The following is a 15,192-nucleotide window of genomic DNA, read 5'->3' on the forward strand; positions in this document are numbered from 1 at the left end:
GCACTTCTGGATGTCATCTGGTGTGACACCTTTTTCATTAATAAAGCAAAAGTTATTTGAAACTTTGGTCATAATTACATGTAAATCTAGGTTGTTTTGTTATAGCTAGCATGTTGTTAGCATGCTAATGTGTACCTGGTAGCCTCAAGATAGTCCTAAATGCAGAAAACGTCATCTGGTGTGACACTTCGTCATCTGGTCTGACATATCTGCTTGTCACGCCAGATGACTTGATTGTCACACCAGATGATATATACTGTATTTTCCTACAGACATAACAATAAATAACAAGTCCCATGTTTCTTTTGTCCATTTAAAACATTTTAACATGTTTAAAACAACGTTTTAAACATTTTTACATAATTTAATTTAGCTTCATTCGGTGATACAGCAAATTCATCAGACAGAGCAGAAACCCCTTCACAGAAACCTAAACCTTATATTGTGGTAACACTTTATAATAACTATCCGTTATAAGCAGTTAATATAAGACACTTGACAACAGAAAATGGGTGGTAACCGGAATCGCACAAACTGCTTCCTCATGAGCAGCATTCCTTATACATGGGGATTCAAGAGGGTCACCTGGAACTTTTCAGAGCGTTCCCATGGAAAGGGCGCACCTGATGGTGTGGGAGGGGTGCTGAAGCGTAAGGCAGACATGTATGTCCTCGGAGGCAGTGACCTACAAACACCGAGGGATCTGTGTGAGTATTTACAGAAGTCCTCTGAAAAAGTCACTGTCATGTGGATCGAAGAAGAGAAGATATCCAACATGGATGAAATGGTCCCTCCATCAGTGCGTCCAGTGACTGGCATCAGCACTACGCACCAGGTTCTTTCTATCTTCCCGGGAAAGATAGTTTACAGAGACCTGAGTTGTTTCTGCCAGTTTCCTCAGATCTGCACCTGTCACAACCCACGGAAATTACAGTTCGACCAAGTCTCCAGGGCTGAGGTGCCAGGTGACAAGACAAGTGATGAGTAAGTATAACTAAATCATTCTCTTTGCCAATTTTATGATACCTGTAATTGTACCTGTTTAATGACAATAAAGTAACTTATGTCATCCATTCATTCCTTTTCTTCCTTAACTAAGTGGTGGCCCATCTGCGGAACTGCCCCCTTCCCAGGTCAGCTGCAGGCCCAAAACAGCTTCCGGAGCTCAGTGAGTATAACATACTTGGCAAACTTGAGGACTTGCTAGTAATTACATTTTACTACTAAAAACAATCTACCTGACAAATAAATTACATTTAAATGTCTCCTCCTGAAGGTCTTCTACTCAGGTGCTGGACACAAGTGCATATATTGGAGAGGCCCAAGCTGAGGATTCAGACACCTCCTCAGATGAATACACACAAGGACAGTTTGTCATAATCAAATATGAGGGAAAGCCATATGTGGGGCAGATTGTTACCATTAATAAGGAGGGGCTAGAGATAAACTGCATGAATCAACTTGGAAAAATGAAAAATGGTTTTGTCTGGCCAAAGGGGCGAGACTGCATTTTCTACAAAGAGCAGGAAGTTGTCTGTGGCATAGCAGAACCGCAACAGGGCAAACGGTTTGCTACCCTCACCAAATGTGACTGGCTGATGTACAATACAGTCTAAATGTCTATACCCTCACCAAATGTGACTGGCTGATGTACAATGCAGTCTAAATGTCTATTCTAATCTAATCTAATACTTTTGTACTTTCACTCACTGGACTGGACAATGAGGTAAGGTAGGACCCGAGACAAACATAGCGAAAATAGCTGATCTACAAGCTCTCAACGCATTGTGCTGCGAGAGCTTGTAGATCAGCTATTTTCGGAGTTGCACAACCCAGCACTCTTTAGCTAGTGGAGATGTGGTGTAACGACATGATTCGTAATTAAATTTGTTCAACTCAAAATGCTGTGTTCAAGTTCAGGAGACTTCGGAAAAAAGTAATACACCTGAATGCTGAGTTGTTTCCAATAATTGGTGTTAATAAAATGTTGCCTTGGCTCCCAGTGTGGCTATGCACCTTATTGTCTCTTTAAGATCCTTCTGCCGTGGGCCGGCAGAAGACTTAGGTGTGCGTAGCATTCCTGTGCACATCCTCATCATCCATCTACTACTACAATTCTTTGTTATCCTATGTTAAGGCCCAACAATACTATCCTGTTCAGAAATATTAAGGCCATGTTATTTAATGTTAAAGCAATTTTACTGTTGCTGTTTTTCCTGGGTAATTGTTTAATCAATCAGTAAAGTTCAGTACTCACTAATAGGTAGGTTAAAACACAGTTTGCTTTGACACATGAAGATATGGTCATCTGGTGTGACACTAAGTCATCTGGTGTGACATTCCAAATAGTGAGAAATCATACCTTTATTAATGATGAAACCGAAAAAATGTGTATGGTTTACATAGAAAATAGTATCAGGAAGAGTCACAAATATTTGTGTAATTTTAAAGAAAGTTTTTGTCAGAATAAAATTAAAATATGTTGAAAGATCGACAACATGGGCCTCACACAGAGTGTTGATTATGAAAAAAATATACAGATTCAATTAATTTTCACAAAACTATAGTGGATCACAGGTTAGTTATGATAAAGGACTTTGATAAAGTGAGTAACTTAAGAAAGGTGTACTCCATTTTCATTTTATGAACAATTATTGTCATGTCACACCAGATGACGGTTTTAGGCACAAGTACAACAAACTGCTCAATAAAGTCTGATTCCAATAAAATATCTAAAAACAAAATGTGTTTCCATAAAGTTGAGAGTGAGTAGAACAAAAGTAAATAATTTTTATGCCTGCTATTTAAAGTTTTTTAAAAAACATGTTTTTTGGGGCGTCACGTCACTGACCCATGTATGTGCACGTGTGTGTGTGTGTGTGTGTGTGCATTTGAGAGAGAGAGGGCGGGGGCTGCTGCTGCTGCTACTACACACGTTCAAGCTCGTTTGAGAGCGCAACAATAACATGCCATTGATATAGCATACAAAATTACAAATAGGTATATAGCCTATAGGGGATAGGCATATTATGCTCACTACAATTATTATTTACCTATAGGCCTAATTATTTAGCCAATTATCTGCATGTCAGATGCCAGAATCATTATGTCACATAGGCCTATAATATTCCACCCCTGATAATAACACGATGGAGGGCTTTGTGCTGGTTGTAGAGTCTCTGCCTACACATAAGCCCTACAACAGCATTCCATGAATGCCAGCAGAATAGCAGCAGCATCTCACATTATGAAGGAACAGGCTTTACAATGTGCTCTAGCTGCTCATGGCTACCATGTCCATGTCCCCTCCCCTCATGTCCCTCCTCACCACAAGATCCTGTCATATTCCCATTCATAAACTCCATCAAACCTGTCAATCATCCAGACCTAGGCCTACAGGTCTTTCTTAGCAGCACCATGATGACGTAGCATCTCTCACATTAGGCTACGTGATAACATGATGGCTCCTCCACTCTCCTCTTCAGTCTGCCAGTTGAAGCTTTATCATATGTGACACTTCCTACACTATAGCCTACTGCAGGCCACCTACAGGATAATCTGTAGGCTATTTTGGAGAGTTTATGAGAAGGATTACAAAAGATTAAATTGTTCTTCATTTGTTAATCCACATTCATTCATGGAAGACCAGGAAATGAATATAGCCACAGCACATTTAAATACTGGTTGAATAATCCAGCCATACTATTTTGTAGAAACAATTTCTGTGCAATAAACAAACCCATTAGAGTTGAATACTGAGACTATAACATGCTCATATACTGTAGCCTACTGTATTGCTTGCTATTTGCATGCAAGCACCTGTATCAAGTGCAAGTCTAAATGGTGCATTTTTGGGGTAAATAGGCCTTGTGCATTATAGTGCCTTTATCCAAAGTGATTTACAATGTGCATTACATTCACTCCATGTAGGCTATAGGCTAGTCAATGTTTTGCTAAAGGAACCAGTGGAACCCGGGAATCAAACCGGGAACGCGTCTGATTCCCAAGCGGCTACATCCTCCTGGGCCACTGCCAAAACTCCACAACCTCTATAATGTATAATAACATGAGCACTGCAATATTATTGTTGTACTGTAAACTGGATCCATGGATGAAACATGACTTGTCTCATATAATACTGTAAAGTGTAAACCATGTATGAGGCGTTCCCAATGCAGCTATACACACAAATATGGAGTGTGTTAACCTCAATGTGTCGTCATCAACAAACAAATCAGTCAGCTCCATATTATTGTTCAACGTAGGTGTGTATTACATTACAGTAGTAAATTATTTTCATTTTTACTATTTATTGCGCCAGCAGAACACGCAAGAATAGCAGCAGTATGTTGGTGTCTGCCGTGTTTAAGCCCATAGCCCAATCAGGGACCAGCATTTCTGGCAACGTCATCATTTACAGCCAATGAGGGACCAGCATCCCTGGTGATGCCAGTGGTGATGGCACCTCATGGCGCGCTCTGCTGGCGCACAGGTAGGCCATACATGGCCTACTTGTGCAAGGCTCAAGTCGGCACCTCGACAGAGTGCAGTTGTAGTTTTCTCTCTTTTCTTATGTATTCTTCTATGTGAGCGCAACCCAGATTGAGATCTGGTTCTGGTGTCTAAAGAGGGGGTGGGACCCTTGATAAACCCTTGATAAAGTCATTTTATCTTGACTTATCTTTTTTCTTTTTTTATAGAGAATTGATTGATTATAACATGGAATGTGTGGGCAGCACAAACAGATCTTTCCACTGAAAGGTCAAAGGTCCTATCCCTGGCAGGTAGCCTGTGTCCACTAAACAGTGACCTGTTCTGTTCTAGTGACACTGAGCCCCTCCTTGTGCTCACTCCACATAAATTGCTCTCGATAATGCATGTCAGCTAAATGTTAAACATAAAATGTGTTTTGACTGGCAGCCAGCCAGAACAAATATATGGGGAAACAATGTACATTACAATGATCTATCTTTGAAAAATCAAAAATGTTTCAAGTAATTTTCATCTTCTGTCGGGCGCAATAAAACAGGCTGTAATGACAAGACTTTGGCTTAGGCTTGGAATTGGCTTGACTGTAGTTGGCAGCATTTAAAGACATTTAAAGACAGCATATTCGACACACCACGCAGTGGTCAGTATATCGCTCTGCAGCGCTTAAATGTTGTTTAGATGTTGTTTTATGGCTCAATCTGAAGCCGCAAATTGTTTTACCTTGCATGCACCTGATTCTGTTCTGCCTCATTTTTGAGTTCTTTGAGTTCTAAAATGTTATTCCAAAGCAATGTTAAAGCAAGGGGGAGAAAGAAATTAGGCTGCACAGCATCAGCAAGGGCTGAATCCCTATAGGCCTACAGACCCTTCTCGAAAAATTATAATATAGTGTGAAAAAGCATTGCAGATGCCATAGCACCCCAAATCATAACTGACTTCGGAAACTTCCCATTGGACTTAAAGCAACTCTGACTTCAGAAGGTTGATATTTCGCAAATATAAATCCTTGTTTGAGTGGTCTCGTGTAATATTGTAATATTTTGAAATATGCACTTTTGATATTCATGAGCTGTATGGCATAAAAATTCAAAATTGTAACAAAAAAAGGTTTGGAATAATTCACTGAATGTCCAATGTATCTAGAATATATGAAGGTTTCAAGAAATATATGAAAGTTTCAGGACATTTTACTTTTACACAATATTCATATTTTTCGAGAAGGATCTGTATATGCACCCATCTGCCAGCCTTTGTCTTTACCCACAAACATTTCACAAATACTGTATACAAGTAGGTCGGGAGTGGCTTATTGTCGGTATCAGCCGGTAACACGCAGTCTGTCCCCGTTACAATGCGCTAGACCCCTGGGAGATGGACTGCTGAGGTGGAGCGCCACACCTACCATCAGCTCCCAGTACTTGCCGCACGACTTGCTAAGCCGTGCTACTCATGCGCTGAGTTGGCGGTGCCCGGAATCGAACCCATGACCTTGAGGTACAAAGGCGAGAGCTCTATACACCAAAGATATTAGGGTGCTTTGTTACCAGCAGTAGTTTTATAGCTGTCCTTAAATCTGTCATAGAAAAATACAATTTAAATTGAGCATATTGTTACGGCACCAGCATAGGAGAACCAAGGCCCAAACCTGTGAACACTCGCTTCAAACCTAGTAATGAACCACCAGCAAGCAGGAATTTAGTTGTATAATTGTTTTACTTCAGAGTGGGTTAGTCGTTATAAAATAATTAACCAAAACAACTAAACAATATATACCCTAACTTTTTTTTAACTAAATAAATATAACCAAAAGACAACTGTTGACCTAACTCAAGCCAAAAGAATGATCAACCACAGCTACCAAAACCCAGTTCTTAACTAACTTCAGCAGCACAGTATGAGAAGAGCACAACATGTTTCCTGGCTGGTCAAGTTGAAGTGAAGAAAGAGGCATGCTGGCACTGAGAAGAGCTGGCCTTTTATCCTCCTCCTCAAGCTGGGACCAATCACCTCCTGGTCACCACCTACTCTCTCAATCATTCGCTCACACCTCTGCCACTCACTCATCACACACCTGGCTGCAACACATCACTCAACAACAGGATCACCCCACACAAGGACACAGAACTTATACTGTAAATATTTATTACATTATGACATGTACAAAGACCTCATCATAACAATACGGTACAAATATAGCGTTTTAATCAACGAGCTGGGCCAGATGTATGGAGAACCTGTCTGGAGGCGACAATGGAGGGCTCGTCTGAGGACCACCTATAGACCTTGAGAGACTGTCATGTCGTTGAACCCTCCAAAGGAGTAGATTTTGTCTCCCACTGTCACAGCGACAGGAGTAGGACTCACTGAGCCTCCTTTCTTACAGACCGTCTAGTGGAACATCTTTCTCCCTGTCTGTCTGTCTGTCTGTCTGTCTGTCTGTCTGTCTGTCTGTGTATCTATATCTATCTCATACTATGTCGTTATAAGCCTCGGTCCCAGTATCGACATAAACTAGAGGTTTGCGCACGCTTCGCCCGTTTTAAATAAGATATTATGATGTCACGTGAAACTTGACCATTGGTCCATTCATATTGTCTGGTTGACCAAAATGCCATGTGAGGCTCACCAATCCACCAATCCTCAAGATCTTCAGACATATGCCCGTTTATGCCCGTTCTGATTGGCTACGGGCAGCTCTCATGTGCCCCTCTCTGATTGTCTACAAGCATAGACGGCCCCTCTCGTGACGTCACCCTTTGCCCCTCTCTGATATGGCCTATGTGCCAGCAGAGCACGCCTTGTAATTTATATCAGGGTGCACCTGTTGATGGTGACGTCACCAAGAAAGCTGGTCCGTCATTGGCTGTTGATGGTGACCCTTTTTCAAGGGTTTTCCCATTGGATGACGTAAGCGCAGACACAAACACACACACACACACACACACACACACACACACACACACACACACACACACACACACACACACACACACACACACACACACACACACACACACACACACACACACTTTCTTTCTTTGTTTCTACATTCTGGCTATCCAGACTCGCAGTTTCCCAGCATTGCATCTTTCTAGTTTATAGTTAGATTACATAGTGTCGTCAGCAGGTTTGATACGGCTGGATCATGTGCTGGAAAATGGTAATGACTGAGTTTTACTGTTCCTAACCACAGTTTAAAGGGGTGTGGGTCTGCCAAAACGCCACAAAGGGCGCTCCAACAAACACAATTGTCCGTGTTCGCGGGTGGGAAGCCAGGATTGTGTCCTTGTCACTGCACTGGCAACGCATAATGGTTGGTAAAAGCACGTGTTCAGCAGGGACAAGAAGAACCCTGCTGAACACGATCCCAGTGAGACTCCTCACTGTCAGGTGTAAAGATGCTGGTGATTCCATGTGTATATAGGCACATGATAATCTATAGTCTATACACGCCCTTGTCCCCATGGCATACCGCACCCATGGGGAGATTAACAAGGACTAAATTAGGGGGAAGAAGAAATACATAAATAAACAGTTCTTTAATTAAAAGTGTCTGTGTTCTCCTGGGGGAAGGCAGTAACACACAGATGCGTTATATCTTATACACTTACAGTACACACATCTGACAACCACAAGCTGAGCCAATACTGTCCTACCCACGCCTAAAGCATTGAGACTGTCCTACCCACGCCTAAAACATTGAGACTGTCCTACCCACTAGCCTAAAACATTGAGACTGTGCTTGACAATATTCAGCTTTTTGGCTAAATTAGATGTTATTGTCAGCAGTCCAGGAATTAAACAGTTTATATTATGATGTCCAAATCCTAAACAGGAAGCTGTCAGTTATCAGACATAATGGAAAAACCCCATTCAGGTCCCTCTTCCCACCTCCTCTCATATCCCTCTCCATCTCAACCTCCTCCTCCTCCTCATCTCCACTTCTCAGGCACGTGCACACACACACAGACAGTAAAGGGGACTTGGCCCTGCCCGTCTGTAAAAAAGTGCCCTCTCCAGACTATGAATGCAAGCAGTGAAAATTGCGAGCTTGGAGGTCTGCTATTTTCAATATTTTCACCAAAAGGCCCTTTTAGATATTTCAGCCCCGGCACCTGTAACATTCTCTGCACGTCCCTGCCACCTCTGTCCTACCCCCTTTTCTTCCTTTTCTTCTTCTTCTTCTTCTTCTCTTCCACCTCCTACTTGAGTCTTTCTCATGAAGTCGCTGAAGCTGCGCATGGCTTTTTCATCAAATTCCTCATCGATCAATAAATTCCTATCCTCTGACGTTTCCTGTCAGTTGCGGAACATGCAGTGGCAGTTAGGGCCAAGGCTACTGCGTTCCAATGAGGAGTCAGGGCGCACGACCACCACTGTGGGCAGCTGCTGCTGCTGCACCTCAAAAATAGTTTCTAGCTCCCTGTGGAGAGATAGTCATGCACACGTGATGATATACTGTAGCCAAGGTTTTGTACACACTGTACTGGTTGTCTTTCTTTTAAACAATATACTGTAATGTACTACCTCATGATGGCTCCCTAGCTACTCCCACCCACCTCCTGTAGGGGTCATCATATGTCAGGAACAAACGCTTTTTGGACTGCTCCTTGAGAAAGCTCTCCAGCTGTTCCTCTGACTGGTCCAAGCTGGGAGAAGAAAGGAACAAGTTGTGTGTGAAGAAAGTGTGTGTGTTTGTGTGTGTGTGCGTGCGTGCGTGTGTGCGTGCGTGCTTGCGTGCGTGCATGTGTGTGTGACATAACATGCAAGTGTGAGTCACATATACCCTTGGCTCTACATTTATATTCACTCACTCACACAGTGACAGTTTTGTTTCCCCGCTTATACGCTTACGTGATCAATGAATTGAGTGCAAAGGACCCCAATGGAAACAAGCCACAGTGCTTTCTTGGGTTTAAATCCTCTTATAGCAGACCTTGTATTGAACTGTACTGTTTTCTGCAAACTGCTAATACAGTATTCAATCAATCAATCAATCAATCAATCAATCAATCAATCAATCAATCATATTGGGATCTTTGGGATATCACATGGACACTATGGTTCTGAGCCCAGTGTTCCATGCTATTGATTGCTTGGAATGTTGGCAATCTGACGCTTATTCTATGGTTGCACTTGTCATAAGCTTCTGACAAGAGTGTCCCGTGTTTGTGCATGTGTGCGGCGTGCCCATATGTCTTAATGTTTACACATACATCTGCTGTACAGCAGAACCAGCTGTGCAGAACAATCAACAACTCGTCTGTTAGCTGTAGGTCTGTTAAGTGTTGAGACAAACTCCTGGCAGCTCTCACACTCAGCAGATCAGGGACGTGCTGGCCATTGGGAAAAGCGGGACAACTCCCGAATGGCCGGTTCATTCCCGGCCGGTCCAGGCCGGCCATTTGGAAAAAAAATGAAAGAAAATGTCGGCCATTTGGGGGGCTGGGCGGCCAACAAAGTAAATCGTCACTGTCGGGCAGAAACCTTGTATCTCCCAAGTTTCAAATTTGTACATTTTTTCGCAAAGCAATTAAGCCCTGCTTCATCATACAAGGCCTTCGCACAAAAGTAGTGAAAACAGCAGATCTACAAGCACACAACGCCTCGCGGTGCGAGGCGTTGTGTGCTTGTAGATCGGCTGTTTTCACTAGTTTAAATCATTTTTAAAATGATAAATACAAAACAAACGGTTTTGGATATACAAGGTTTCCACCCGACAACGACGAAATATAACTCATGTAATTAGCCCACTGACTTGTCACTTGTCATGATCGGAAATGGCAAATCTTTGAGTAGCAGCAGCTCTATAGCGCGCAATGAGGGCCTCTCCAACTCTTTTTCCCGGGCTGAATCAGGGGCCCAGCACGTCCCTGCAGCAGATGCACAGAACAGCATGTACATACAGGTCCTTATTGTTCTTCACCAGAACATTATCGATGAACAGGTCCACCATGATGTGTGGTCAGGCTTCAATGGGAAATCAATCATTTTTAATAATATTGCATGTATGTGTAATAGCAGCAGGCCTAACAGACTATAAAGACCAGAAGCCTAAAATCTGCCACAGATTGGAATTGGCTGAAATCAATCCATATTTGAATCTAATTAGTGTCTAATTAGTTTTCCGCTGCCATTGGAAATTGATGGAAAGTGACATCACTGATTCTGATTGTAGTTGAGACGCATTTGGAATTCAATGGGGGAAAAGTGCAATTGGAATTCAAAATTGTTAATAAATTCGCCAACTGCTTTTCACTGACTATACATTTCTGTAATTGACATTCAATGGGGGAAAGGTGCAATTGGAATTCAATGGGGTAAACATTGCAATTGAAATTCAATTGCAATTGGAATTCAATGGGGTAAAAATTGCAATTGGAATTCAATGGGGTAAAAATTGCAATTGGAATTCAATGGAAGAGTGATGCTAGCTCGAGGATTGGTCAGGCTTCACATGACAGTTAGCTACCTGCAGAATATCGTCACGGCAACCACATCTGCAATTTTGTTCAGTTGCATCTTTCTCTAGTTACAGTATAATTATGTCTTGTGCAGTTTGCCTATCATTCTGCATAAGCCCTTTTAATTACCAGAGTCCATCTTGTTTTGGTAGCAGATAATGTAGCTGCTTCATCAACTTTTTATAGCTCCGTACCTTGAGGCTGTGAAGCCAACACAGTTTGTTGCTGCGTGGTTTCCCTTGCACGTTGTCTCCCTGGACTCAGCGTACATCTGTTCTATCACTGTCACCTTTCTCCTCTAACTTGATGGCATCTGCCACTGCCACCTCCTCCACTCCCCCCTCCTCTGTTCCTTTGTGTCTCCGCTCCCCTCCCCTCCCCTGTCTAGAGAGGGAGATTACAAGGTCAGGTGATGAAGCGACAGAGAGATAAGAGACGCACTACTTAGAGTGGTGTGTGTGTGCGTGTGTGGAGAGGTGAGAAATGTGATATGATGCACATTAGTCACGTATGCATGTACTTATTTATTAGCATTAGAAAATGTATAATTGTTTGAAAATATACTGTACAATATTTCTTATAAGAAGGACAAATATAGTGTATAGAAAATTAGTAATTAACCTCAACTGAAAACATGTTAAGCACAAACAAGACATTTATAATTTATCATAAATCAGAATAAAACTGCCTCCTGAAACCATAAAGTTAACTTTGGTTGTATTAGGCTAAGCATCCAAAATGTTATAGATCAGACACTGGCTAGTTGAGAAGAGAAGAGATGGGCCCTGTGATGGGCAACCAGTGAGAAATGGCCCACATCCACCCATGTAGCTCTTCAACCTGAATCCTGCAGTTACAGGCACCAAGGTCATAATGGATTGTGTCTGTGGTCTATTTCAGCACCCATAAGAGCCATTTACTCTCACCTACTAGCTGTAATTCAATGAACAGTCAAACACCACTTAAAAACGTCAGTATTTTTGAAGCGGTGAAAACCGCTTCCAATGAATGGCTTTGTGTGTATCACGCCCATATATGGTCATTTCAGTCCAGAATGAACAGGCTTTTTCAAAAACAGAATGTCCGTTTAATTACCATATATGGTGATCTCAGTCCAGAATGAACAGGGTTTTTCAAAAACACAATGTATGTTACCTTATGTCCATATATGGTCACTCCAGGCCAGAATGAACAGGTTTTTTCAAAAACACAATGTATGTTACCTTATGTCCATATATGGTCACTCCAGGCCAGAATGAACAGGTTTTTCCTGTCCCACAGAATGTCCGTTTAATTACCATATATGGTGATCTCAGTCCAGAATGAACAGGGTTTTTCAAAAACACAATGTATGTTACCTTATGTCCATATATGGTCACTCCAGGCCAGAATGAACAGGTTTTTCCTGTCCCGTACGTGTAAAATATCAGTCCAGAATGAATAGGCTTTCTCAAAAAGCAAAATGTGTGTCCCATGTCCATATATGGTCATTTCAGTTCAGAATGAATAGGCTTTATATGTCCTGTACATCTAGAATATGTGTGCGGTGTCCCTCCCGGTCAGATCCCTCCCATATATGGTCATTTCAGTCCAGAATTAACAGGCTTTTTCAAAAACAGAATGTCCGTTTTACCATATATGGTGGTAATTAATGTCATAATTACCACTGTCATACCAGCTCTCCAAATACATTCAGGATAGAGGTTTTATCTGTCCACCGCTTCACTTCGAACCGAGGTTTGATTTTAACAAAATGAATAGGATGACGCCTAAGAGATCATTTGTATTTCAGAGCCATTGAATGATAAGTCTTTGTTGTTTTCTTTAAGAAAACCAATAATAGCATCCAAAAATCAAATTCTTATACAATTTAAAGCATACTGTCAACTTCATCCAACTCATCCATGTCAAATTTGTGAACAAAAGCAGACTTTTAGTACTCATGGGCTTAGAAAACCTGATTAATGTGAGGAATGGGAACAGTTGATTTGGCATCGTTCTAAATCTTTTACAAAGAAGCCTGGCTTGAATAGATAAGATGGCCAGACAGACCAGACACAGTCCCGACATGCCTGGCTTTCACTAAATATGAGTCTTTTCTATCCTCTTTCACCTCTTTCTCCCCCATGGCCATCTCCCCCCTTCTTTGTCCTTAGGCCATCTTCCATCTTGCTGCTCGTCCTGTCCTTCGTAAGCCTCTTTCCCTGTCACCCAGGGTTTCCACCATCTCTTTTTCCTCTTATCGTCTTCAGTCTTGTACTTGAGTCTTCTCACAGGGTCAGTGGCACTACGCAAATTCAGGTCGTCAAACTCCTCACGGAGCATGAAGCTCCTCTCGATGATCTCCGCTGACTCCTGCCAGTTGCGGAAGCAGTCGGTGCCGTTGCGGCTGATATCCTCCACAGCGTTGGAGGAGAGGATGGAACCGTCAGGACGGAGGATGATGACTGTAGGAACTTCTTTCACTTTAAACATGGCCTGGAGTTCACTGAGGAGAGAGAAAACACATATACGCACGCACGCACGCACGCACGCACGCACACACACACACACACACACACACACACACACACACACACACACACACACACACACACACACACACACACACACACACACACACACACACACACACACACTCAGTTCTGCGCATAAATGTGATACAGTATGTGATGCCTCTCGAATTATGACTGGTTGTGGTTCTCGTTTTGTATCATGTTGTCAGTGAATTGTGGTATCTGTCAATGTATTTTGTTTGTGTATTATGTGTTGTGACTTTTGTGTCCTGATGGCTGCTTGGTGCAAAAGGAATTTCCGCAAGGACAAAACAATCTACAATATCTTCAAATGGCTAGTAGCCAAATTAGACTGGTATGGTCCTACACGCCTAGAATAATTAATCCCAGGCTAACTCCCTTTACTCAGTCAGTTTCTCGCTTTCTCTGTCAGTCTCAGTCTACACTATGGTCTCAGTCTATCACTATTTCCACCTACTTCCTGTATGGGTCCTCGTGGGCCACGAACAAACACTTCTTGTGCAGTTCCTTGAGGGTTCTCTCCTGCTGCTCCTCTGACTGGTCCACACTAAGAGGGAAAGGGAAAGAAAACGATTAGACAGCCAGCTCTCATTCAAGGCACACATTGCATCAGTCACCCGATCCTATAACATGCGTAGGATCAGACCCTTCCTTATCCAGGAATCAGCCCAGCTCCTCATCCAGTCATAACAAAACTTGACTACTGTAACTCTCTCCTCACTGGCCTCCTGGCATGTGCACTTAAGCCTCTCCAATTTATCCAAAATGCCACAGCACGATTGGTCTTCAACCAGCCAAAATGTTCACGTTTCCCCCCTTCTCCGCTCCCTCCACTGGCTCCCGGTTGCTGCCCACACAGAATACAAAACACTGATGCTGGCCTTCACAGCCACCCAAGGTATGGCACCTCCATACCTTCAGAGCCTGATTGAACACTACAACCCCATCCGTGCACTCAGATCAGCTAACACGTACAGGGATGCTGACAGAACCTTCGCTATAAAACTCCAGGACAACCTGGCCCCTAAACTGTGGAATAAACTCCCAGTTGCACTTAGAACTGCAGACTCACTCCCTGGCTTCCGCCGTGGTCCGAAGACTCATCTATTCAGACAACCTTAGCCCATAGCACTTACCATACTTGCCTACTTGCCACTTTATAGGTGCTTGGTCTACCTGTTTTTCTTAGATTTGCCAACTATTTATTTCCATTTGATGTATTGATGTTGATGTACTGATGTATTACCTTGCTTACTGTAAATCGCTCTGGATTAAGAGCGTCTGCTAAATGCTTAAATTGTAAATTGTGTGTGTGTGTGTGCGTGCGTGCGTGCGTGCGTGCGTGCGTGCGTGCGTGTGTGTGTGTGTGTGTGGAAGGGACGCGAGTGTGTGCGTGTGTTTATACAGTATGTACTGTGTGTTTACGCAACAGGCCAAACAGTTTGAATGAGACCAAGAGACCTGATGTAGATCAAGGCCAACAGCGCTGGGTACTCTATGTAGAAGGGATCTTTCAGACGTTTGAAGAAGTCGTTCAGCGTGGGGAGGAACTCCTGGCACCGCTGACACTCGGCGGACGCAAAGAACAGCATCAGGATGCGGTTCTCCAGGATCCCAGTGATCTCACGCTCAGTGTTCAGCTCATCCTGGTCCAAGTTGTTCTCCACCAGGACCCGGTCCAAGAACAGGTCCACCATGGT

General features: G+C 42.8%; 1 protein-coding gene across 1 annotated transcript; it reads right to left on the reverse strand.

Annotated features, from left to right (window-relative positions):
- Positions 1 to 8,790: 8,790 nt before the first annotated feature.
- Positions 8,791 to 15,192, reverse strand: nxnl1 (nucleoredoxin like 1; the record flags this gene model as incomplete). The annotated part of the gene is made up of 6 exons (XM_080722709.1): positions 14,954 to 15,192; positions 13,950 to 14,039; positions 13,069 to 13,443; positions 11,259 to 11,339; positions 9,051 to 9,140; positions 8,791 to 8,914 (listed from the first exon to the last, which is right to left on the reverse strand). Exons 1-6 carry the CDS (start codon positions 15,187 to 15,189, stop codon positions 8,791 to 8,793), a joined length of 996 nt encoding a protein of 331 aa, XP_080578835.1. The 5' UTR covers positions 15,190 to 15,192.

Source organism: Nannobrachium achirus (assembly GCF_963921795.1).
Source record: "Nannobrachium achirus genome assembly, chromosome: 3".
Classification (NCBI taxonomy): Eukaryota; Metazoa; Chordata; class Actinopteri; order Myctophiformes; family Myctophidae; genus Nannobrachium; species Nannobrachium achirus.